Genomic DNA, 27,925 nt, shown 5'->3' on the forward strand with positions numbered 1-27,925 from the left:
TTGATAACTTCTTTGTCCCTATCCATGGCCTCACAAAGATACCCCATTTGGGTTTGATACACATCTCTACCAAGGGGAACCAAGGGATTTGATAGCTACAATTGAAAATTAGAAAAGGATTATCATTAATAGTAAGAGTTACAAATTAACATAAAGACTTGAACTTTAAAAATTTTAAATACCCTACGTTTCAAGTTCTCAAGTTACCTTGACAATTTTTTGTAAGGATTCATGCTCTTTCATTGTTGAAGACAACAGATGGAACACTTTCTCTGTCAAGATTCTTTGAATAACTTGAGTCTAGCTATGCTTAACTCACAATTATTTGCTTGAAAGGCCTTAAAGGAAAATACTTTGCAATGTTAATAAAATTGTTGCAAACTTTGTGACTCCCATTTTGACCTACTCCTTCCCTTTGCTATATTTTGTCATCATGTAAAGAATCCAAGGGTCATTGAAAATGTAGTTAGACTGACTGATAGATAATCAAGCTGCAATGATCAAAACTACTAGTGAGGCTTTGTAAAAATCACCTTAACTGGTGTCAGCCTATCATGTGTTCATTTCATGAGAACTAGCTTCTTTGTTGGTTCTACCAATTTGGGTTTTCACATAAATCGTGGTGTGAATTGTGTTAGTGTTTTTGTGCTTTCATGTTTGCATCTGTTATAAATGTTTAATATCTTTAAGTGATATATTAGAAGTTGATATTACTGTTATTTATGAGGTTATTTGTGAAGTAATTCTTTCATATTCCTTATGTTTTTGGTTGTTTTATATCTAATAGTGATGAATATTTCACTCCATAATGAGTCAATTATTTGTTCATGGCTAGGTCTCGCAAAAAGAGAACTAAAAGCCATAGATTTGGCTTCCAAATACGATGATAGAGTAAATAGTGAGCTTTGATGCCATCTATAAATTGAGAGAAAGTTCCCTTGCTCCCTGCAATTACATGGAACCAAAAGGCCTATCACATATGAAGAGAAAAAACCTCGATTGTGTGCTTTGAAACTTTTTGAGATATAGACTTAAATAAATATTTGATAGTGAGATTAACTTGTAATGAATTGGCTAAACAAGACAGATACCAATGAGTACATTGAGTACATATAAAAGTCAATAGATAAAACCCAGAAAAAATCCTAGATGAGGATTTTATAAGATTCGATCATGACTAGTGTGCTCATCCCATTGTATGAGACAACATGACATAATTAGGTTAATCTCATAAGAGAACAACATTTCAAAATTTAGCTTAAGTGTAATAAAGTGCTAGAGGACATAGGTAATTAATCATTGAGGTGATTACCTAATTAGTCCAATAGTAAGCATGTTGAATAATGCTATAGATAGCTAGTATAGTTTATTTCAGCTGTTGCACTTTGTTGCTTCTATTGTGTGTTTTGTTGTGCGTCTGTGTGTGGGCTTCTAGAATAGGCCATCTTTCATTTGAATCTCTTATCCTGACTACACCAATGTCAAACCATGTTGGAAGACTAAGTTGGAAATTGGTTTTGGACACTTATTGGATGATAACATAAGGTCTATGTTGAATGGGTTTGAACTTATTATGTGTTTCCTCTTGGAAATATTATTTATCCAACTAACCCATACCGAGCCCCCTACCCGAATTGATCACGAACACTATAAGAGTCCATGGCCTGCTTTTTCTTTAGATTTTAAATAACCTTAGTTTGAAGGGATTGCGAATTTTCGATTGAATTGACAAATGTAGATTTAAGATATATACCTAGATTTGTTTCTTTGTTAAAAATTACATTCGTGATAATTTTTGTCGTGGGGAGTAATAGTTAGAATTTTACAATGCGTATTATGCTATAAGTATCATTTTATCATAACAATATTATCAACATCAATCTTTTTCGTAGCCACGCTTCGTTTAGAAAATTTCAATTTCATACAATTGTGTGAGGATTCTCTCCCCGTTTTTCAGTAATTTTAATGTTTTTTAAATTAAACATAGGGAAGTATATTTAAAGGCCTCTTATTTTACTTAAAACAATGTGTATAGTTGTATTTTTCCTACATCTTTTGTTTAAGAATAAGATTTCCATGGTTGAGCATTCAAAAGTTGTGGTGCTTAATAATGTTGAAGTATTTAGCTTCAGTTGAATTGAAGCCAATAGTAAATCAGAATAGTCTATATATATATATATAGACACGCACATACACACATACAAACTTAACACAAGTTACTACCACATTACATGACAGTTCGATCTCTTTCTTAAGCTCACCTGAAATTATTCCTACTATGATCGGGCACCCTTCATAGTAATTGGGCATCTTGTATATGTCCCTATTGGCATGTTGTAAATGATCAAGCTCCTTAACTAATTATGTTTATAATCCTACGTTCGACAGAGCAGTCATGTCCACATAGGGATATGACCCTACGTGGCAATAGCCAGGTAGAGTCATGTCTCTATATGAATACGACTACTGCCTATCTATTTATATTAATTACTGTTGAAGAAGAAGATGATCAATCAACGACAAGAAGTAGTATTCTTTGCAGCAAATAAAACATTAATATATCTGCATTCAATCTGAAGTATATGCCTTGCTTTAAGTTAGTCTTATCTTAAGGTCTTCATCTATATCTTGGTATTAATTCTGAGCATTTAAAATAGTACTAAACATGCACAATCAATATTAGATTTGAACATACAGTTATACATAACCGACTTCCAATTGGGCAATATTAGAATCATTCATTTTGTTACTCTGCTAGAGATCATTCCTTCACATGGTATCAAAGCCTAGTTGATAGAGTTTAAATAATTGTTTACCACTCAAATTTGAAACCTATTAAAATTAATTCTAAGTTGCAAGCATGGTGAACAATGTGAGGCTTGAGGATAAACTTGAAGGTGCTTCAAACTTCATGTGATGAAAAATTTGAATTATTATTATCCTTCGAGAACTTGAATTAGAATCATACGTGGAAGAAAATAAAACAATGCCTGAAAATGAACCAGATAAAATAATTTGTAAACGACATAATAATAAAGCTATGAAAATCATCATAGATTATGTTAAAGATCATATACTCCTATCCATATCAAATCTAAAGACTATCTATAAGATGTTTATCACTATTTAAATCCAAGAGGATAATGACACATGTTCACCCATGGTTCAATAAATTATTACCACATGGCACTTGGATGACAGTCTTATCTATTGATTGAGACAACAAAAAATATGATATAGAGGTTTGAACACTACGTCTCCTTATTATCATCCTATGGCTACAACAATACCCCACATATCTAACTCTATTTTTGAAATGTGAAATAGCTTATTTAAATGTCCAAAGGGTAAAAGCACAAGCCTGTGTCACCTTTTATAAAAAAAGGGGATATCAGAATGCGACAGTTCAACATTAATGACAAAAAAAAATGGTATTTGTGTTTAGAATATGAAGATGATGCAAGCTGATGAAATGTGTAGAATTGGATGAATTTTATGCCTATAATTTTTTTGAGTAAGAATTTATTCATTTTATTTTATTTTGAAGTCCCTTTTTTAACTATAAAATATATAGGGTGTAGTTCCTGTCAAACAAGTATATGCAAATCATCCTTTTTTGTTCTGATTTAAAAATATCTTATAGATGACATGTATAGCTAGGGAACAAAAAAAGAAATAATTATTTTTGATGTATATTTTCTTTGTTATAAGTACTCAAGTTCGACCTTATCAGAATCCAATAGTTTTTTCCTCCCATCAAAACTTCCCTATCAAATCTATACCTTCTTGAAAAAAAATTACATATTCGTGAAGAGGATTCTCTCCTCTAGAGATAAATATGATTTTTAAATTTTTTTTGATATGATTTACTATTTTTTTTCCCTTTTATGAAGGAGCATCTTCTGAAATGTTGAAATATTGACTTATAATATTTTGAGATTATAACATGTTATAACTAATCAAAACACTTAAAAATTTATATAATGATGATATTGAATCTGAGATATATAAAAAGGTATTTTCAATTTTTGAAATTTTTTTAGTTTTGATAGAGAAATGAGATTTGACCAAAACAGGTTTTGGTATCCTAAATGGTGACACAGATCTATGCTTTTACCCCAAAACAAGAAACCACCCACTATATTCCTAAAAATCTGCTCTTCCAAAAACATCTGCCCACTATATTTGGGATAAGATTACGCAGATATTCTTTTTGAGTTAACAAACAAAATTAGAAAATAGCCAACCCGTTAAATGGCACGGTGATTTAAACTCATCATCATTCAATCTCTACATTTATGTTTCAAATATGACAGTATTGGGTGGTCTTTGTAATGGTTTTAGCATTATCTTATTTTAAGATTATTGAGCTAAATATTTTGTTAAAAAGTAAGGTTATTTTGTTATGGTTAAATGGGGGAAATAGTTATTTGGTTAGAAGCCAAATATGGAGATTATTATTTACAAAAGGGAGATGAAATTGCGAGAGAGGGTAGACTCATTTTTTTACAATAAGATTTGGAGTAAGTCTTTGTAATTCCAAAAAGGAGAATTATGGAGAATATGCTCTAGAAAATTAAGTGGTCTCATACTATGAGATAACAACTTAATATTTTTCTTGAGAGTATTTTTCATGACATTATGCCATAATTGTAAAGGCTTAATGCGCATTGTATTCATATACTCTTGTTGAGAGAGATAGAGAGTTACAGTTTTATTGCTTAGCATTGTAAAAAGTTACGAAGGAGCTAGGCATGAACGTGTTGCTAGCAAGTTCTTGTCATCGTAGTGTGGAAGCAGGAAGCATATTGTAACTCCATGGAAGACCATGGTGATGTATAAGTTTTGCGTCATAATAATGGCATCGATCTTGCAAGTTTGCGGATACAGAGACATAGCTAGAGTTTGGTGAACTCTGAAATCAAATTCTTTGTCTCTTGTTCTTTTGGATGCATGTTTCTATTTACTTAGTTATTTTTTGCATTTCTAAGTATTATTTGCTCAGTTCACAAGCAATTTTGGTTACGATCTTTATATTAAATCTGTATCATAGTGAATCTTAAAATTGTAAGTGATTTATAATAAAGAGTTTACAGATCATCAAGAAAAGCATGTAGAGGTAGAGGAAAACTGAATGGACCAAAATCATTTCCCCAGGGAGCTTGCGCAAAAATTTACATGTTCTTGGTAAAAGCTTCAAAAGCTAAAACAAATAAATTACAATGAATAGGACACAAGTATACTTCAAATTAAAGCATGAGGCTTTCAAATGCATATTGTGTCTCCACCAAAGTTGCCAAAAACTATTGGGTAAAAGCATAGTTGGAAAACTCGCCAAATCCAAAAACTCGCCAAATCCAAAAACTCGCCGAGCCCCCCAAAAGTTTAATCGGGAAAAACTTGGCCATTTAAAAAAAAAACTCGGGAAAACTCGGGAACCTAAAAAAACCGCTAAAATTTAATTCAAAATACATTTTTTTGCAAATTTCAATGAGAAGATGCATCTAATGAGTTCATTATAGAGAACACAAAAGAAAGAAGCAGGAGTTTAGATATATATAAATGCATAGTGGGTACAAAATCACATTCTCATGCTGAATGCTGATGGCGGGAAGCATAATAGTAAATAATTTGTGTCAAACTAGAAGTAAAAACATCATTACAATCACATTTTCCTCTTCCTAGCTCTACTAGCATATTGTAACTCTCTATCTTACATAATATATATAGGCTTTTTGCCTTTTGTTTTTAACAAAAGAAATTTTTTTTTTTTTTAAAAAATATACAAAAAAAAAAAATAATAAATTTTAAAAAGAGTTTTTTTGAAAAACTCGCCGATTTTTTGCAAAAACTCGGCGATTTTTTCTTGCGATTAAATTTGGGAAAAACTCGCCAATCCCAAAAACTCGGCGATTAGTAGAAACTCGCCGATTATTCGGCGATTATGCCAACTATGGGTAAAAGTTTTGCAACTCGTTGTGATCACAATTGTGAAAACTGTAAATCTAGGCAATGTCCCATGACATTTCTCTCCTCTTAATAATAGAGGAGACTCACTTGTTACTGAAGGTGGCTCCATGAGATGCTTAACTTAAATTACAAACTGGATTGCTCTCTTAATCAATTTCTCTTTTTTTTTGTGCAGGAATGATTTGCAAGCAACTAGAACTTTCAAAAGTAACAAAAAATGCCTATTCCTATGATAATATCAAGGGCTTAGGGTTGATGTAAGAAGAACACCAAACTCCATATTGGTTTTAGTTGTAGAATGCCAAAGTTTTTTGGACTTATCCTAAATGATGATTTAAAAATTTGAATAAGTCGTAAGGCGCAAAGTTTCTCACCAAATACTTACTAAATTCTATGAAACTAATTAATACTGAAGCTCAAAGTCTTTCAGCCTTAAGTATTTGAAGCCACTAACAATGGTAATAATTTTTCCTTATGCAACACAAAGTCTTTGAAAAACTCATATTGAACTATAAATCTGGATACAATATGCAAGTCAAAGTCAACAATTCTTGAATTCAAAATCTTGGCGAACAAGGCTCCGAAACTGTAATAACCCCTAGCCAGTTATAACTTTAACCTATTGGTTATGACCTCAAACGAACATCAATTCTCTTTGCTAATCAATAAAATGTCATTTTGTCAAACACTTCTGACTGTACAAATGAAATTCTAAAATTTCAAACACCAACTAGAGAATGCAATGACGAGCTTATATTCGGAATTATTTGGTTCTAAGTCATTTGCACAGATGAAAGCGAGTTATGGACATACAGTTCTGCCCTATAGACTTTACTCATTGATAGCTGTGGAATGAGAAATGATTCACACCAAACCTCTAAGTTTATTCATTAGCAATCAATCCCACTCGATTACAATTTATCACATTGAAATTCACAATTGTATAATTAAATTGAGTGATCTTAAATGGAACTTGGATAGATTGCAATAACTTTGATATAGATCTGATATGATAAATATTATATGAACTGCTTGCCACAATGGAGCCTCCAACATACACAACAGTCCCAAACAAAAATGCAGGTTTGAAACTTATAATCGCTGTTATCAAACCCTTCCAAATCGGACAATTACACTTGCATAAACCTGCTCCTCTTGCCAGTAATCACAATTGTGAAAGATAATCAATTCCTCTCAAGAAATTAGGCGCAGAAATAAACAATAATGGTGTCCAGATCAGATGTTATGAGCTTCAATTTCTTTAGTAGTCAGCAAACTTCCCCAGGGTCAGCATGTATGGTAGGAAAGTAGAGGCAGCAGCAAATTGTAAACAACTCCAAACAATATTCATTACAATGTAAACTCCCAGCCACAATCAGAACAGTAAGGAGAGACAAACAATTTTCAGAATTAATTCACTATACCTTAGCAGTGATGCAGTGTACCTCTCAGCTTCAAACCCTTATACCTCAGCAAGGGGACAGGAAACAAGCTTGGAATATGTGACAAAGACGACAACCAAATAGACAAATTAATAATCGGATGCTTTACTCATTAAATGGGCTAATATTTATAATCTCCAAATGGCACAATATTTCCTAGGTGAACTTCACTTAAGAAGCTTCCCACACACTACATTAAAATATAATAAAATGCCATTATAAACTAATTTATTAATTTTTTTTGCTCCGAAAATGACCTTTTCCACCATAACTTAAAATTCTGACACGAAAGGCCACTATTTCTTGTTCCCATGAGTTAAACTCTTTGTCCCAGTTCCAATGAGCTATGATACTGAGCTGACCAACAAACAACATCAACAAAAATAATAACCTCAACATATTTAGAGGAATAATAATAATTATAATATTTAACTCGTCTTGTGAAAACAGCTGAAGAAGCATCAAAATTGAAATCTGACAACACCTAAGTGATCCTGATGATGAAAGATGATGAATGAACCTGACGGGGTGACTTACTATTAATAGACACTCCCTCCAAGATTCTTGGAGCTCAAATTAGAAGCTTGAAATAAAAATTGAGAGCATCACCCAACTCCTCTAACTCAGTTGAGCGAATTGGAACCAACATATTGACTTACTATAAATAGTAAGTTTCTCAAATGGAGCCAAAACACACCATAGGTTGATGGAAAGCCTATAACCACACAACTGAGACGCTCAAATCCCATTGTTAGCTCACAAGGGTTGTGATGGTGAACTGACCTGGCCAACTGTAGGAACCTGCTAAAAATGCGGACATTACAGAAACTCACAATCAACTCAAGAAAATGTCCTCACAACAATTTGGATTGTCACAAAGTCTTAAAATAACTTGCTTATTTTGTTAAAGCAATCTAGTTTACATACAAACACAAAGTTTTAGATTGCACGTACAAATTAACAGAGATTCTTCCATTGCCAAAAGATATCCAATTATATTTAGACACCCTCCTATATATAGGTGAGGGGCTAAGAGAGAAAGATGGGAGATACCAGACAAAATTTGGCCTATCCCCCAACTATCTTTGACTTATTGGAATCACAAGTCCTAATGTACTTGACGTTCAATTTGATTACATGCAATGACTATGCAAGTGAATGGGTCACTTGCAATTACCACTTGTTTCCCATTTACATGTAATTTGTGAATTACAAAATTGTAAAATGCATGATGAAAATAAACTAAGTGTTTGACAAGACATGAGTTTTACTACATCATCCTTTTTTGGTCTTCATGCTGGTACATGATGCTCCATGATGGATAGGTTACGTGTAGGATGAGAACAAGTTGTAACAAAGCCAAACTTTCACCTAAATAGTAGCAACATGTAATCAGATTGCAAGTGCATTAGGCTTTGTAACTTTGAATATGTCAAAGGTGGTTAAGGGGTTTCCTTTATTTGTCCACCTTTTCTTCAATTCACACCTATATAATGGAGTGAGCCCATTGTAATTATCATCTTTTATTTCATTCAATAAGGCTATGCTGAAGTTTTTTTGTAATTTGGAGTCTTTGTGTTTCACGATGGAAGTTTTTTTTAATTGAATAAAAGTAGTGTGTGTTGTCAAAGTTTGTTGTCAAGCTTGAGTTTTTTTGGTGTATTCTTATATTGCATTGATGAATCTATCTTTGATTCAGCTTATGGTTTGTTTTGCGTAAATCTCTTTAGTGTTCAATTGAAGTTTCTTAGAATTGAAAGACTTTGTGCCTTACAATTTATTCAGATTATAGAATCTGCATTGGGAATATGTGCAAAAAACATTGTGTTTGTATAACTATTTCACCAAGTATAAAGTAGATCGTTGTCTTTTTTCTGTTCTTATGTCAACCCTTGAGCCACCAATATTGTCGTAGCAATAAACACTTTTTAAAAGAAGTTTGAAACTTGTAGTTGTTTCCAAATCATTCCTAAAAAAGAGTAATTAATGTGAATTCCACCCTTTTTATAATTTCAGTCAAGTCCTTATTAATGCCACGTACGGTAAGAAGGGAGCTTTGACGTTGCCTAAAGTTAAAGTTTTGCAAATTGTGGTCATAGCGACTCACACAACTTTTAGCCAATAGTTTCAATAAAATTGTTACTCTTAGAATTCATGAACTATGATTCAAAGAGTACTTGTCACATTGAAAAGTTTTAACATGGCAAAAACTTGACAAAACCTCAACAAAAACTTAGTAGCTTAGAAAGTACTAAATAGCACTGGGTCCTTAAAACACATTACAACCCTGAATGCCCCCATTTTGGAATGAGAATGTTTTTGTGGGTGGGGGGGAATGACTTGAAATGTTTCCAAATAGTGCCCTATAAAGCATTTTTTTCTAGAAATTGTCCAAAAAAGCAAGGATGGTGAATCAACGATTGAGACACTTTTGATTTTCTTTGGGCCAACTGGCGGTGACCAAGCTATCCTATGACTTTCGCGAGTATAGATGATCATTTCTCGTGGTAGGAGGCAAAAAGTAAGATAATTCTATAAATGTATAATTTGGCCGAAGTGAACAAAGTTATGCTTAAGTGAATAATCTTTTTGTTTTGCTGCTTTTAGAATATGAAAAAAGCTAATTGTGAATTCTTGAATTCTTTGATAAACATCTGCAGTTTGAGTGTTTAAGTCTGAGCAAAATTTAGCATTCTTAGACTAGATTTTTAGGGGCAGGAACATAATATCTTTGTTTTCATTTTGACTTTGAATCTTCAGACATTATATGATACATCGAACAATGATAATTGAATCTTGATGTATGATATGACAATTTTAAGTCTTTAATTTTTCATTTTTGTTGAAACTTGCAGCCTTTGTGCATTTTGATAGATGATATGGTACTTTTCATTGTTTCAATGAACTATATTTATGAATGTATGAAGTTGAAATTTAACTGTCATTTGATTCATTGGATGCTATGTTCTACGATGATTTGATGAATGATCATTGTTTTAGATGTATAAAATTTATTTTGTGCATACAATGAATGTTATAATGTAATATGTTTCATGAATATATTTGAAACTTAAGATTTTCATGTGTGTGTTCGTGCGTGTGTATATATAGGTATATATGTATATGCTTGCACATATTTTTCTAAATGTGCATATGTATACATATATATGTGTATATATATAACATATACATTCATATGAACATATATTTAACATTCCCATTTTTGAGGGATAGAACAGCCCACAAATGTGTTAGCCTAATCCTCCATCTTCAAAGCTTGAGGTAACATAGCTAAATAGTAAAATCTTTTAAAGAAACATTTATTTTGCAAAAAATAATTAGAAACTGTACTAAATTAAAAATTAACATCTTGGAAGAGAAAATGCATGGTTTTATATGAAAAAAGGTAATTGTGAATTCTTGAAGTCTTTGGTAAACATCTACAGTTTGAGTGTTTAAGTCTGAGAAAAACTTAGCATTCTTAGACTAGATCTTAAGGGCAGCAACATAATATCTTTGTTTTCATTTTGACTTTGAAGTTTGAGACTTTGAATCTTCAGACATTATATGATACATCGAACAATGATAATTGAATCTTGATGTATGATATGACAATTTTAAGTCTTTAATTTTTCATTTTTGTTGAAACTTGCAGCCTTTGTGCATTTTTGATAGATGATATGGTACTTTTCATTGTTTCAATGAACTATATTAATGAATGTATGAAGTTGAAATTTAACTGTCATTTGATTCATTGGATGCTATGTTCTATGATGATTTGATGAATGATCATTGTTTTAGATGTATAAAATTTATTTTGTGCATACAATGAATGTTATAATGTAATATGATTCATGAATATATTTGAAACTTCAGATATTCATGTCTGTGCTCGTGCGTGTGTATATATAGGTATATATATATGTATGCACATATATTTGTAAATATGCATGTGTATATATATACACACACACATATAACACATACATTCACATGAACATTTATTAACATTCCCTTTTTTGAGGGACAAAACATCCTACAAACATCTTAGCCTAAGCCTCCATCTTCAAAGCTTGGGGTAACATAGCTAAATTGTAAATTTTTTTAAAGAAACATTTATTTTGCAAAAATTAATTAGAAACTGTACTAAATTAAAAATTGACATCTTGGAAGAGAAAATGCATGGTTTTATGGCAAAAAATACGTGAAAATTGGGTTCTAACCAGCTTTCTACCCACGTCAGTATTTTTACAAGTATTTGGAGAGTTTGCAAACACAGAAATTCTTCTAAGTATAGATGATTTTTTTGTTGCTATTAATTCACTTGAGTCCATTCTAGCATAGAAATTTATCATCATCCAAATCATACTAATTGTCATTTTTGATAATCTGGATATGAATATTCACATCAAATTGAAAACCGGCGATGTTTTGAACTTCTTTTCAGATTATTATGGTTAGGTATACTATAATCATATGCACGGAGATTTGATTGGACTTGTTTAATTTCAAAGGATATAATGGATGAATTTATCCTAATTTACTTCTTTAGTTCTCCATGTTTCTAGTTTCTGCAACTCTCATCTTAATGGTTATCATTACCTTTGCGACCTTTTCTTTTCTGGATGAGAGACATGTTATGTGCCACACTATCTTATAATTATTTGTTATATATTATCTACTGGATGTATCTATTACACATTATTGTTAATTTACTTCTTTATATAGATTTATGGTCATGGACTGTAATATTTAGTCTTCATAGTGCATGAATCTGAATTAGGCTGGATACCATGCCAAGTTGTTGACAAGTTGATCTTGTATGGCGTTCCTTACCATTTTGGCTAAATTTAATATTAATTTCATTCTTTTCTTGTTTTTAACATGTAATTTCTAACAATACAATAAGTATCATTATTTTCCAGTGATTTCTTTGTTTATATTTTCAGTTGTTTGATGTCAGTTGTAAATGTTTTGCACAATAGAACTTATTCAATGCATTAATAATTTTTGTGCTTGTTTTTTGATACATAGATGACTACAATTCTATAGTGATGCTCAAATCATTCAAAGCCAGATTGTGTTTAGTTGTCTTTTTGTTACATGTGGATATTGCATTCACTTCATTTATTTTCTGACTTACATGATCAGTAAGATATGGGTGATAATTAAAAGAGAAGAAATTTGGTGTAGTAATTGACCGCATAGCTGACATAGTCTTTCTTCATTCTGTGAAACTGCTGTTAATGTTTGTGTGGCTGCTTGAAATGCTTTAATATATTCTTTTTTCGTATTTTGTTTAACTGCAGGTTAAGATTGCAATTATTGGTATAACAGCTGGCGGTGTGGGCCTTGACTTCTCAACAGCTCAAAGTATTGCATTTGTTGAACTACCCAAATCAGCTTCAGAAATGATTCAGGTTTTAAATTGCATCTATTAAGGACAACTATACTTGTGAATATCATTTGAAAGATATGGTGATGTTGTATTTTTAGTTTTCCTTTCATATAAACTGAAATAATCAAATATCAACGTTCCTAAGCCATTTTCATATACTTTTTAGGAGCATGATCTATTATCCAGACTGGCATTTTAAAAGGTTTCACTTATAATAGTGACTTACTTATGTCTCTAGATAATGCTACTCCTTTAGATCATGTTATAATTTTCATATCTATTTGTTATGGGCTCTTGGCAGAGTAATATGCGTTTTGGAAATGACATAGTCAGTGCCGTTATAGTGTTCTAACTTTACGTTATTCTAGACTGCAACAAATTTGTTGGAAATTAAACGTCAACGCCTGCAGGTTGTCCTCGAGCCCCACGCCCATCTACCCTGTTAGGTCACGACAGGCGTTCATGTTTGGTAGGTGAGAGTTTGAAATTTGAACGTTGAGAGGGAAAGGAAGAATATGACAAAAGGAATGTTTCTACATTCATTCATTGAGAGAATTTGCAGATCAAGCAGATCAGAGAGAAGTTGCAGAGCTGAGCAGAGAAGGAAGAAGGAAAGAAGTTTGTGCCTGCAGTTGCATGTGCTTCCCCTGGTCACTCTGTAAGTTTGTCATTGTTAGATTCGTCCTGTTGAAGCAGTGATTGCTCTAGGCACCATTGTATGCAGCCATTAGAGCTGCAAGTTTAAGGTTTAAAGTTTAAAGTTTATTGAAAGTTTGAAGTTTTAACATTTTAGGGTTTTTTGGTTGAAGCCGAATGCTCCTAGATTTTGTAATAGTTTAATGAAAGATTGAATAGAAAGCAAGCAGCATAGTTAATCTATTGTTCTTCATCTTCTATTCATTGGATTTGACAAGTTTGGTTGAAAGCTTAAAGCTTTGGCTCTCTGGTTTTAATGGTGAAAGCATTCACGTTGAAATCTCTTAAGTTATAATTTCTCAGTTGGAGCCGAGCTCACTCGGCATCTATTGTTGCCGAGCATACTCGGCATCTATTGTTACCGAGCTCCTCTTTGTGCTGAGTTCACTTGGCACCTGTTGCTTGTCACTCGGCACCATCAAGTGTCGAGTAAATCTGGCACTCGACACCTTCCTATGCCGAGCACTTTTCTTCAAGTGCCGAGCAACCTGCCACTCGGCACCATCAAGTGCCGAGTAAAATTGGCACTCGGCACCTTCATGTGCCGAGCAAATTTTTTAGGGTTAGGGTTGTGAGTTTTAAGTTTATTTTTTAATATAATTTCTCACAAAATTAAACTTTGCTAAAATCAATGTGAAACATTTTTCCACAAGCTTGAAATTTGATGTGTAAAATGCATGATCTCGGTGGTTGCTAGTTTTATTTGTGAAAGAGAAACATATCTTAGTGACAAACTTAAATTGTGTGTTTATATATGTTAGATCAGTTTATCCTTTACATTGTTCAAACTAGAAGCACATGCCCAAATTCTAGTAGGTCGTTTTGAGTGACTATGACTTGAATTAAAGCTAATAGGTTTTGTTTGCTGGATTTGTAATCAAGAGGGCCTTGTTTTGATCGGAAAAGTGTTTTGGGATTCTGCATGGTCAGTATTCGTGGTCAGTTTCAATGTAACAACATAGGCATGTGGGATACACAACTATGCCTATCTACCATGTGTCCAGATATAATCATAATAAAATGATATAGATCATAATTGAAGTTATTATTATGATAATAGATAGCTTCTATTAAAATATGTTATTATTTAATGGTTAGCTATTTGTAATCTATTGTAAATATTGGAATGTTTCTAATATTTAGTTAGCTTTAGTTTATTGCTAGGTAGAATAATATGTTTCTATTCTTTACGATCATCTCGTAAGGAAACATCATTTATTAATTTGTATATATTGATATATTAAGCACTGTTAATAACAAGCATGTATTTTACCAATTACTTTGTAATATGGTATTATAGCTAATTTAAATTTTTTTGAAAAATTTATAAAATCCCTTTGTAAGTTATTTGTTTAAATTTTTCGAGACTAGTTTTTTTGGAAAATTCGTAGGCAGAACATTGTTTTGTCGCATATTTCGTCTATGGTTTCGAGTTATTTTCCTCCTCTGATTGTTTTTTCCCGACAACAATTCCTTGTCTTTTGTTGTGATTTTCTTAGCTATGTTTTTGGATGAAAGCTCTAGTTGGTCGCGTGAACTCTACAACCAACAATGTGGCATTCCTTTTTGTAAATCATTCATCCTATTTGGACGCAATTTCATGGTGTTTTTCTTGCGCTTTTTTCTTGAAATCGGGCTTGATCGTGTTGTAGTGTTTTTGGATGGGATGTGGTTCTTTTATGGCCATTATTTGGTAGTGTTTGGTGTTGTCTAGGGTTTCTCAAATCCTTAGTTGCAGATCCGTGCCTAGTAATTGCATATTTCCTGCAACTTATGCCATCTCGAAGATTTTTTCAGCCCAAGACGTTTTTGTTTGAAACCCTAATTTTTGTAGCAAATCCAAACTTTTGTAAAGATTTTTGGTCTTTTCGAGAGGTCAACTGGGTGTCAATTTTTTTGGGGTACCTCGATTTTCATGCATGGATTTTTGAGCGAGTTGAGCCAAAATCCAACAACATATTCGTTCTGGGATTTCTCGCACTCTTCTGGCCACCTCTTCATTTATTCTAGATCTTCTGATTTTTTTCCTCAAAGTACATGCCTTAAAAGATTCATGATTGAACTGAAAAATATGCCATGGAATCTCAAATAAATATTCTGCTCAAGGGAAATCATGAGTTCAATAGTCACAATTATGGCACGTGGAGGCAGCAGATGCTAACGATCTTTGAATATAGGAATACTGATCATATTGTTTTGGGTGTTATACAATGTTCGATTGCAGTTGGTATTGATCAGGATACGTGGGATCAGAATAATTGGGAGGATAATCGGGAGGCAGTGATGTGTCTCAAATTATCTGTAGTTGATGATCAACAATCTTGGATTCCATTTGACAAGACAAAACTAGGGCCTTCTTTCTCAAGAACACTATGTTTTCTATTGTCGTGGATGAGCATAAATTGCTCTAGGAACTCTTGAATAAGATTCAAGATATCAACGATCAATTGTTCTCCATTGGACGTAAGATGGTGGAAGACATTGTGGTAATAACCCTCAAAGATTTACCCAAGTCCTACAAGCTTCTTATCGAAACTCAACATCCATTCTATCATTTTTGATCTCAAGTTCACAGATCTTTGCATACTTTTGCTTCAGCAAGATGGGTGAAAACAATAGTTTGGTAGTAGTTTTAGCTCCACCTCTAGAGAGTAAGCCTTTGTTGGTAAGTCCTTTTAGAAGGATAAGGGCAAGTTTCATACACAACAATGTTCTCGGCTAAAGTTCTCTACTCCAACATCAAAAGGCTTCAAGGAAAAGAATATTCAATAAAACTACTGCCACAAATATGGTCACATGAAGGATGAATGTTGGAAATGCTTTTAGCTGCCCAAGTTGAAGCAATCTGGTTTGCAGCCCAAAGCAAACATGCAGAGCACATTGAGCATACAAATTTTGCCTTTTACAACTTCATAGCTAAAAGACCTGTAGATCATGTGAAGTCTTTTGCCTGGTACATTGATTTAGGTGCCTCTCGTCATTTCACCCACTGTAGAGACTAGTTCATTGACAACCGACCTTTTTTAAATTTAGTTATTTTTGGTGGAGGGGAAGAGTACACTATTGTCAGCAACGACAACATTTAGATTTAGTCTGTTGGCAGGAATCTTGTTTTCCTCAATGTGTACTATGTTCGAGGGACGGAACTCAATATATTCTTTTTAACGTCCCCACTATTAGGGTTATCTTGGGACAAGTAATACTCGCAAAACAATCATTTGAATCATAAAAAGAACAAATCTAGCTATACTATTCTACCCTCTTATTTATCCCCAACCTTAATCACGTGTCCAGATCGGGCTTCCTAACTCTTAGCTATTCCGCCCTCTTCCCATGGAGTGCTTCCATTAAGGTTCCTTTTGGATGGGACATCCTCTATCCAAGGTTAATCACATTTTCCTATGTTGAAACTTGACATTATTAGAATATTCGCATAATATTTTGGCACATGTAGATTATCAACTAATCCTGATCATGATGGTTAGATGGAGACCTTAACGCGTCACATACCCCATGGCAATGATTTCCTCAATCTCCATGGTATTAGTCCAATGGATTGACACAATATTATTCATTTCCCATCTAGCTATTCATATAGGGTTAGTCATCTCTCTCTCTGGCATGATAGCCATTTAGATGAGGATCTCACTCCTTTCATTGACACTATGAGATTCCATCTTAGTCATTTATACAGGGTTACTCATCTCTCACACTGACACGATAGCCACTCCTACGAGGATCTGACTTCCTATACTGGCACTATGCGGTTTTGATTTATTTTTTCTTCAATAATAAATATAATATCTAATGCACTTCAAATAAACTTTAATGGTCGTCTACATATTGTTCTTTGAAATTTTCCTAATATTCTTTATATGCACATTTATTCTTATAGATATAAATAGAGTGAATAAATAAATATAAGCCTATCTATATATATAATATCATACTCATTAGCAATGTTAAAAGGAAATATTAAAACTCATCCTTTATATCTTACGTGGTGCTACCTCCTACAATTTCGGAGCTTAGTTGAAATATATAATATTTTGACTATAATGTCGATGGTCTTCAAAATTCTTTTTCATATCAAATGCCTTATTTTATCTATTCTTTGGTGGTTCACCTATTTTATATGGTCGGTAATTAATTTGTTGCTTTTGTACCATCTTTTACACTCCATAATATCTCCCCTATTGTTATGACCCCAACTTTATATACTCGTCGGTGACTTTTCATGTTTATTTAATAGATTTGTTCCGTTTCATAGCCCATAATGGGGCTCGATAAATGTTATTGGAATTGATCAAGTTGATTATGATTAGATTAATACGATTATAATAATTTATCATCGATATTATAATTATATTTGTAAAAATGATATTGTATTGATAATATTGATTACTCTGAGTCATACATTAGTAGTTAATAAACAATTAATTTATGTGTCATTAATGATTATTATAATTGATAGTATTTGTTTTGACCAATGTTAGTAATGGTAGTTTACTTGGCACTAATCAATAGTGATGTTATAATCTCTTCTTTGATTTATTTATATTATAGTTATTGACATAACTAATGATAAATAACAAATTTAGGGTTATGACACTCTCAGTTAGTGAGATGCTGCAACACTTTGCATGACTGGTTATCACCTTCAGTTCACATCAATACACCAACACTGTTACATCTCTATTTTTGCTTAATTGTAAAAAATAGCCCTAGTGACTTTGTGCGAAGTTGAATTGATAATTTAAGTTAGTTAATTGTTATGGTTTCATGTGCAATCGAAGTGTTGGCTATTCATTATAATTTCATGGGAACTTGGAATACTGGTTAATTGTTATGTTGTTCAATGAAATGAAAAAGAATAGCTAATATGATTACTTTTTATAGTACTTTGATTTTATTAAATGATGGGAAATATGTTATTACCATGGTAAATTTCTATTTGCATGAACGCTGCGAAGGGGGGGAAAGGTTTTCTAGAGAGCAAATTGGGCATGAAGGCAACATTCACCATTGAGTTAAAATGTATGAGTCCTAAACTGCCATAGTCAAGGGAAAATTGGACTAGGGAAGTGACATATCCCATTTTAAGATAGAATTTTAAGAGTAATTAAGCTGATGGGATTCTCCTATGGAGTGAACACTCCAAAATAGATAAATTACTTGTGTCATGCACAGTGACCTATCTCATGCAAAATCTCATGCATAGTCACCTGTTTCATGAAAAAATAATAATGTTCATATTTATGCCAACACTCTTCCCGTCACCATTGCATTCCCCAACTTAATTAACACCATTTGCTGATCATAAGGAACTTTTCTTAATAAGGACTCTTGATAGTGTTGAGTTAGTAGAAAGAGAAAACCCAATTCGATACAAACAATTAGTTTATAAGCTCTCCACATTGATTTCCCACAATTTGGAAGATTCTACAACTGTTTATTGAAATTGGATCAAACTCCCGATTGTTACAGAAAAATCCTGACTGTTACATAAAAAGATGTCATTTTGAAATAAGACTTATGATTGCCGGTTTTGTGTCGGATTAGGAGGGCTCTGCTGCACAAAATGAACTGAAAGATCTTTTACCATTTCCTACCCCAGAATCATGGTGAAGTTTACTATTAGAGGTGGCATTTACTCTCTATATATGATACAAATGTCATGCCAATTTTAGTATGCATTCAAATATGAAGGGCTGGATGACATGTTGATAGCGTAAGTCTGCAGAGCAAATAGTATAACTAGCCCCCTAGTATGGATATAGGCGCAACATTGGATAAGAAGCTCTTCATTGCCTTCCGAAGTTGTCTACATTCCTAGGTTTTTATTTAATTTTACTTAAATGTTTTGCTTTCCTGCGTCTTTTGTTTCGAGCTTAGTGTTTTGTTTCTTGCATCTTTTCTGTGAGTGAGGAGTTAATCAGTTTAGTGTTTTGTTTCCTACATCTTTTCTTTGAGTGACAATTTAACTTTATTTCAATGTTTTGCTTTCTTGCGTCTTTTCTTTCGAGCTTAGTGTTTTGTTTCTTGCATCTTATAGTTTTTGTGAGTGATGAGTTAATCAACACCACTAACTGTAATCCTTCAAATTGATGACCAATTAAAGGTTACATAACACCAATTTCTGCCTCCATAATCGATTTCAAATGAATTTCTCCTTTTTCTAATCATACTATGCTCAGAATTTGTAGTTCAATTGATTTCATTCTTTCGATTCCTCTGTCAAATCGGCCTTTGTCTATTGTCTAGAATTGTATCATCATATCAAATTGTGCAATGTTTGATCGAAACAAGATATTCATGTTATATTTTCTGTTTGCAATGATTTGGGAATCACACTTTAGAAGTGAAGTTTGTTTATTTTTGTGTTCCCTTATGCCAGACGACTTGAATGAACCCTTGACAGGGTGCAAATTATAAATAATTTTTTTATTCTTTAATATGCAACGTTTTTTATACATTGTAATCACAAACTGCACGCCCCAATCATGGTAGAGATATGTTGTTGTTGTCTTGCCACCGACATCACCTGCACCATGCATGCAATGCTTCACTCATGGCCTCGCCATCCGAGGAATTTTGGAAAAATATTCCACAAAATAGATACTGCTAATTCAATGACTGATTCACATACTCAACACCACGTTAACAACCATTGGTAGTGTCAAAGCATGAGCATAAGTAGTCATGTTGATTTTCCATCTATAGTAAAATCAAATTATGTTGTCGATAATCTTGATGTCTCAGTTGCGTGAGACTTTTCCAACCACCGTCTATTGTTGGTAGTGTCAAAGCATGCGTATAAGTAGTCATGTTGATTTTCCGTTAACGGTAAAATCAAATTCTGTTGCCAATAATCTCGATTTTCCGTTCACACAAAAGCAATCGTGTCGATCCCGTATATGGTTGACAATCTAAACAAATATGGCTTCCGGAAATTTGTGTCCATATAAAATATATATTTTTGTTTTTTGTAGGATTTTAATGAAATATTATTTTCCCAAAAGTCTGTAGAATTAATTCCATTTTTTTAAAGATTTCATTGCTATTTTGTTTACGCAAATAATTTGTAATTCCCATAATTATTATATATTAAAAAGCAAATTCATTAAAATGATATTAAAGATATTTTGATTAAAAAAATTAATAATCATAAATAATGATATTTTTAATTTAAAAAGTATAATTTTATTCATATAAAATACAATTTTAACATATTACTTAGAATTTTAAAATTAAAAATAAATAATTTTCAAAAGAAACTAATTGAATAAACCTAATTCACAATTATAAAATGAAATAAGTTAAATTAGTTTAATGTAAGATGGATGATCATTTAATGTCCTTGATCTCTATTTTAGTCAATAGTATATAAAAAACATAGATGAAAAGTAATGATTTATTGTCTTTAACTTTATTTTTGATGTCTATTTTACATGTAGGGTCCTTGATCAATTTTGTTATATCTTCCTCTTACAAACACCAACAAATATTGCAAGGATATATGTGGATGCAAACATGTGTATTGCAAGGATATATGAGAGGATGTCAACATGACTTTCAATGTCTTAATAAAATGAATATATATTAAATGTATTATACAAAGCACATGTACATTATGTGAATATAATGCTTAGACATTTTTTTGTGTTTCATATTATTAATAATATTTATAGTTTTAGCGTAAATGGCTAACATCTCTTATCCATCTCGATTTATATGTCCTGTTGATATCTTTGATATTTTGTTAAGAAAACTAACATTTTAGAATAGTGTATTTAATCTCCATATGCTTAAACAACCTTGCGATGCTTTATTCTCTATTTTTTTTACTTTTGTTAGCATTAGATATTATATTTCTGCACAACAAAATTGTTTAAAAAGAGTTTGTGGTTGTAAAAATAATTTATAGTATCTACCATGATTTCACAGCCGATGAAACTATGAGCAGCTGCATTATGTAGGTCATAATGTCATATTTTTTGTAGTCTAGTTATTAGATAATTCTCTATTATTTTTTTCCAATAAGGCTGTTCTGATTTCCGGTGAGCATAAGAAGATTAAACATATTTTTTGAATTGGTATGTATTTTTTATAAAACAAACTTTATTACTATGGATTTGTATTTGTATTGACACTTGTTTGTTATGTTTTTATACTCAGGTTCACTAGTCAAACTCTTGGGCCAAGGCTATGTAAAAATGACGTACATTCTTATAAATTTTGCCCCGGTTATGGCTTTGGGATGGTGATTTTTTTATGTCCACTGCATTGCATCGACCCAAAATAATTTACAGTTCATAGTCGATCATATATTTGAGATTTCAGCTATTTAATAAGTCATGGCACATCATCCACTTGAAGACCAAATTATAGACATTTTGAGTAGCATGTTTGAAATAAGTATTCCACTTTCATCAACTTTCTCAAACTCATCCATTAGCTGCTAGGCGTTTCCAAAAACAGAGATTGAGCATTATGCAAGTTCACTTAATCTTGCTTGTCAACTAAATGTTGAGCAACTGAAAGTAATAAGTGGGCGTACATGTGATGTCAAAGAATTCAGAGTTTTGGCTATACATGATATGCTTGAGAATTTTTGTGTCAATGATGTTAAATGTATTGAATTCTATAGTTACTTGAGGGAAATCCATGTTGATGAACATTATCGTCAAGGCAATGCTTCTGACATTCATCGTGCATTCCAGGACTAGCTCAGTTGCACTTAGAAATGTGTTATGGATTTAATAAAATGTGCTTTAGCCTATGCAAACTTGTAATAGATGGTGGTCATTGAAGAACTCATGATATAGTTTTGTTATTCACATTGAAAAACTATTTTTTTTGGATCTAGTGGAAGGGCCTATTTGTCTTTGTACACCTCCTATAAAATCTAAATGTACTCAGTTCATAAAGAACGTATATCGAGTATTATAAACTCTTGGTAAAAGGTTTTATAAATGAATTATTTCAAAATATATTGAAAACAAAATCTACCCTATCAAACGCTGTTTTTATTTTTATAGATTTGCTTTCTAAGTGGTAGGCCATTCTTGAACAAGATTTAATTACCTGAACATCCTAAACGACTTGGTCCTACGAATACAGATGAATATTGGCATGCTCTTGTTAATTATTTGTTTTCAATAAAATTGTAATATTATATTTTATTATACATGTAATATTACAATTTTCTAAAAGACAAGTATTTAACAAGAGCATGCCAATATTCATCTATATTCGTAGGACCCAGTCGTTTAGGATGTTCAGGTAATTAAATCTTGTTCACAAATGGCCTACCGCTTAGAAAACAAATCTATAAGAATAGAGATAGCGTTTGAAAGGGTAGATTTGTTTTTTAATATATTTTGAAATAATTCATTTATGACACTCTTTACCAAGAGTTTATAATACTCGATATACATTCTTTATGAACTGAGTACATTTAGATTTTATAGCAGGTGTACGAAGAGGAATAGGCCCATCTACTAGACCCAAAAAAAATAGCTTTTAACTGTACTTAACAAAACTATATCATGAGTTCTTCAATGGCCACTGTCTATTACAGGTTTGCAGGTTTGCATAGGCTAAAACAGATTTTATTAAATCCATAACACATTGCTAAGTGTGGATGACATAGTCCTAGAATGCACAACGAATGACTCTGGGATCGCCTTGACGATAATGTTCATTAGCATGCACTTCGCTTAGGTAAGTATAGAATCCAACACATTTAACATAATTGGCACAAAAATTTTCAAGCATATCGTGTATAGCCAAAACCTTGAATTCTTTGACATCACATGTATGCCCACTTATTACTTTCAGCTGTTCAACATTTAGTTGACAAGCAAGATTAAGTGAACTTGCCTAATGCTCAATCTCTACTTCTGGAAACGCTTGGTAGATGATGGATTAGTTTGGCAAAGTTGACGAAAGTGGAATACTTATTTCAGATGTACATCTCGATATATCTATAATCTAGTCTTGAAGCGAATGATGTGTCATGACCTATAAAATAGTTTAAATGTGAAATATATGATGGAATACGAATTGTACATTAATTTGGGTTGATGGAGTGCAGTGGATATTAAAAAAACACCATCCCCAAGCCATAAATGGGACAAAATTATTAAGAATGTAGGTCATTTTTACATAGCCTTGGCCCGAGAGTATGGCTAGTGGACTTGAGTATAGAGAAATAACAAAGGGGTATCAATACAAATACAAATTCATAGTAATAAATTTTGTTTTAAAAAAAATTACGTACCAATTAAAAAAAGTTGTTTAATCTTCTTATGCTCTTTGGAAATTAGAACAACCTTATTGGAGAAAAATAATAGAGAATTATCTAATACCCAAACTACACAAAATATGACATTATGGCCTACATAAGGCAACTGGTTATAGTTTCATCGATTGTGAAATCGTGGTAGTTGCTATAAATTCTTTTTACAACTACAAACTCTTTTTAAATAATTGTGTTGTGCAGAAATATAATGTCTAAATTTAACAAAAGTAAAAAATATAGAATAAAACATCATGAGGTTGTTTAAGCATATGGAGATTAAATACACTATTCTAGAATATAAGTTTCGTTAACCAAATATCAAAGTTATCAACAGGACATATAAATCGAGATGGATAAGAGATGTTAGCTATTAACACTAAAACTATAAATGTTATTAATAATATAAAACACAAAAAAATGTCTTTGCATTATATTCACATAATGTATATGTGCTTTGCATAAAACATTTAATATATTTTCAGTTTATTAAGACATTGAAAAGTCATGTTGGCATCCTCTCATATATCCTTGCAATAGACATGTTGGCATTGACATATATCCTTGCAATATTTGTTGGTGTTTATAGGAGAAAGAGATAACAAAATTAATTAAGGACCCTACATGTAAAATAGACATCAAAGATAAAGTTAAAGACAATAAATCATTACTTTTCATCTATATATTTTATACATTATTGTCTAAAATAGAGATCAAAAACATTAAATGATCATCTATCTTACATTACAAATAATTTAACTTATATCATTTTATAATTGTGAAATTAGGTTATTCAATTAGTTTTTTTGAAAGTAATATAATTAAGATAATTATTTTTAATTTTAAAATTCTAAGTTATATGTTAAAATTATTTTTTATATGAATAAAATTGTATTTTTGAAATTCAAAATATCACTATTTATAATTATTAATTTTTTAAATTAAAATATATTTAATATCATTTTAATGAATTTTTTCAATATATAATAATTATGGGAATTATAAATTGATTGTGCAAAAAAAATGGCAATGAAATCTTAAAAAAACATGGAATTAATTCTACAAACTTTCGAGAAAAAATATTTCATTAAAATCCTGTGAAAAACAAAAATATATATTTTATATGGACACAAATTTTCGGACACCATATTTTTTCAGATTGTCAACCATACATGGGATCGACACGATTGCTTCTGCGCAACAAGGAAATCGAGATTATCGGCAATAAAATTTGATTTTACCATTGATGGAAAATCAACACGACTGCTTCTGCACATGCTTTGACACTGCTAGTAATAGATGGTCATTGGAAAAGTTCGATGAACCGCAAAATTGAGATTTTCAGCAATAGAATTTGGTTTTACCGTTGATGGAAAATCAACACGATTGCTTCTGAGCATGCTTTGACACTACCAGTGGTTGTTAAGGTGGTGTTGAGTATATGAATTGGCCACTAAATTAGCAGTATGTATTTTGTGGAATATTTTTCTAGAATTCCTTGGACGGCGAGGCCGTGAGTGAAGTGGTGTGTGCATGATGCAGCTGATGCCAATGGCAAAACAACAACATATCTCTATTGTGATTAGGGGATGCAACTTTTTTTGGATTATGTACATGTTTAATTCCCCACACTTTGGCATTGTATAGTCATACAGTTCATGTATAGCTTTATGATGTTGCTTGCTTTGTGCCTTACAATTATATAATGTTGTATATAAACCAATTCATTCTTAATTGACATAGATTAGTACTATAACCTATATCCTATAATTCTCACAAAAAAATTCTTTCGTGTAAATAGTTAACCACACAAGATTAATTGTAACACATTATACCTCACTAAGAAAATAACAATTACTTTTGTTGCTACCATACATTCTCGTACACTTGTATATTTTATCAAGGATCGAAGTTATTGATCACTTCTTTTGTCTCTTTTATGGACTTCAGAAAATGAACTCAAATGTACATGATCCAGATGGTCGGTTTAATCTAATGAGCCCTGTTGGTCATCGATCTCATGAAAGAAGCCGGTTGTATTATGCTAGCCATAGAGCTGAAATCAGGGTGCGCCATATTATCCATCTCACAACTTGCTCCACACCTCTTGTTCAGAGAGTCTAATCCTACTCCCACCTTTCTACTACCTCCTCACATCAATTGTCTATTCTATTGGTTCCAATACATCTTCCTACAGAAACTCCTCCACCTCCACTTTCACTTGTACAAACTTCTAACAACCTTTCACTCTTCAATATTCACGATCAACTACAATTTCGCTAGACAAGCCACTTGTGTTATGCTCTTCATAGAGAAGAAACAAGTGCTCATTGAAAGCTCCAGCATATGTAACCGGTCCTCCAACCATCAGGACAGCCAAGCAGTCCGCCTTTGCAAGCCTTTCCAACCACCTATGCAAGCTCTTCATGTATACCCATTCAAACACACCTTCCACAACATAGGGCTCCCCATCCACTCTCACTTACCCACACTGATTTGAATGTGTCGTATTCCTTCTTAGACGCAACAATGTAATTTATAACATGTGATATATGTAATGAGCACTATTCGGGTATGCTTGTGTGCTCCTCAAACAAAGGCCTAGTTTATAGGAGATGCATTGCTGAGAAAGATCTTCGAACAATAGGCACCCACTTGAACAACTAAATGTTCTTGAAGTTCTCACACAAGTAGAAGAGATGCTCATTGCATGTGTTAATCCAATCTTACAAGTAACACATGGCCATGGCGGACAATACAAATATATTGGTCACACAATCAACTTTCCCCAAGATATAAAACTCATTGCAAAAACATTGCCACATAGGCTTCAAGAATTGTATGTTTTAATAATTCGTAGACTTAATACACATTGGAAGGCTTATGATTGTTATGTGTGTAAAAGTCATGTTCACAATGCTCTCCAATACAAGACCAAATATGATCCTTTCTACAATGATGTGCTAATCGATGAGACCACATTATAGCTACTCCCAGATAGTACTACTGACCTCTCTGAAATGCTTCGTTTGTTTCATATCGAACATGAAGAGCCACATTCAACCAACAATGACCTTGACAACGGACCTATTGACCATGAACTGTTTACACAAAATTGTACTCCTTTTATGGTATTGATAGTTTCCTCTATTGGCAATGATGGAGGTGCTCTAATATTGTTTTATAATTATTGATAGATATTGGATTGTTAATTTAAATGATAACCTTGTATCATACCAATAATTTCCACCCTTTGTGTCTAATAAGAGTAGATATACTTCTAGAATTTTGAGCCTGTTGTGTTTAATATAATTGATGTTTCTTTGCACAATGGCATTGGCTTTGATTTCCTTTGCACATATGCAGCTGGTTCATGGTGAGAGAAATGCTTAATCAATTAGTTCTCAAACCCACTATCAAAGATGACATTTGATATTATATTCAATATAATTGATTGATGCTCTTTCTACCCTTCTTTGTACTGATATATTGCTCTCCTATTCGGAAATTATGCGTTCAATACTTGTTAGTACTTACGCTGTTTGAGTATTCTATTTGCTCGACTGCCAATTTCGACCAATTCTCCAAATATGGCAAAAGGAAAAGATCGATTCTCCTTCAAGATGTTCAGATTCCTTGAATGGTGGGACCCGATTTGACTTCAAAACCCTAATCACTATTTACGGTATAATAATTGTACAATCACAATCTATTATACTATTCATCTTCGAATCACGATATATTGGGTAATTAAATTGAAAGTGTAACTTGGTGATCTTAACTTGGGTTTTGAACAAATACGAAGGCATAATGCAATTATGTTTGCTCTCTCTCTCCAACGATTTAACTAATTTGCGTTTGATGTTTATATGTCCACGCATTGGCTTCGTTAGAGTATTATGCCTCGTTTGTTTGGCAGTTCCTGTGCTATCCTCTTCTAGTATGTTACTTTTCTTCCTTAATACATGATAAGTATCATGAATGGTTATGTCTCTTGATAGTATGGTTTGTTAATCATTTGATTAATAATTTAATTGATTAATATGTCATTCTTCCATTCGAATATCTTTAAGGATGTAGAAGATATTGTATTCTTATTAATATGGCTAATATTAA

At 32.3% G+C, this 27,925-nt stretch overlaps 1 protein-coding gene across 1 annotated transcript in view; it reads left to right on the top strand.

Annotated features, from left to right (window-relative positions):
• The window catches only part of LOC149568152 (SNF2 domain-containing protein / helicase domain-containing protein / HNH endonuclease domain-containing protein), a 288,465-nt gene that overhangs the window by 186,194 nt on the left and 74,346 nt on the right, over nt 1–27,925 (top strand). Inside the window, exon 12 of the mRNA XM_089821153.1 lies at nt 12,722–12,832. Coding sequence (XP_089677279.1) covers nt 12,722–12,832 — 111 coding nt within the window. The remainder of the gene's footprint in view (nt 1–12,721; nt 12,833–27,925) is intronic.

The sequence above is a fragment of the Cupressus sempervirens genome, chromosome 3, assembly GCF_028749045.1.
Source record: "Cupressus sempervirens isolate cs-2001-9-10 chromosome 3, ASM2874904v1, whole genome shotgun sequence".
NCBI lineage: Eukaryota > Viridiplantae > Streptophyta > Pinopsida > Cupressales > Cupressaceae > Cupressus > Cupressus sempervirens.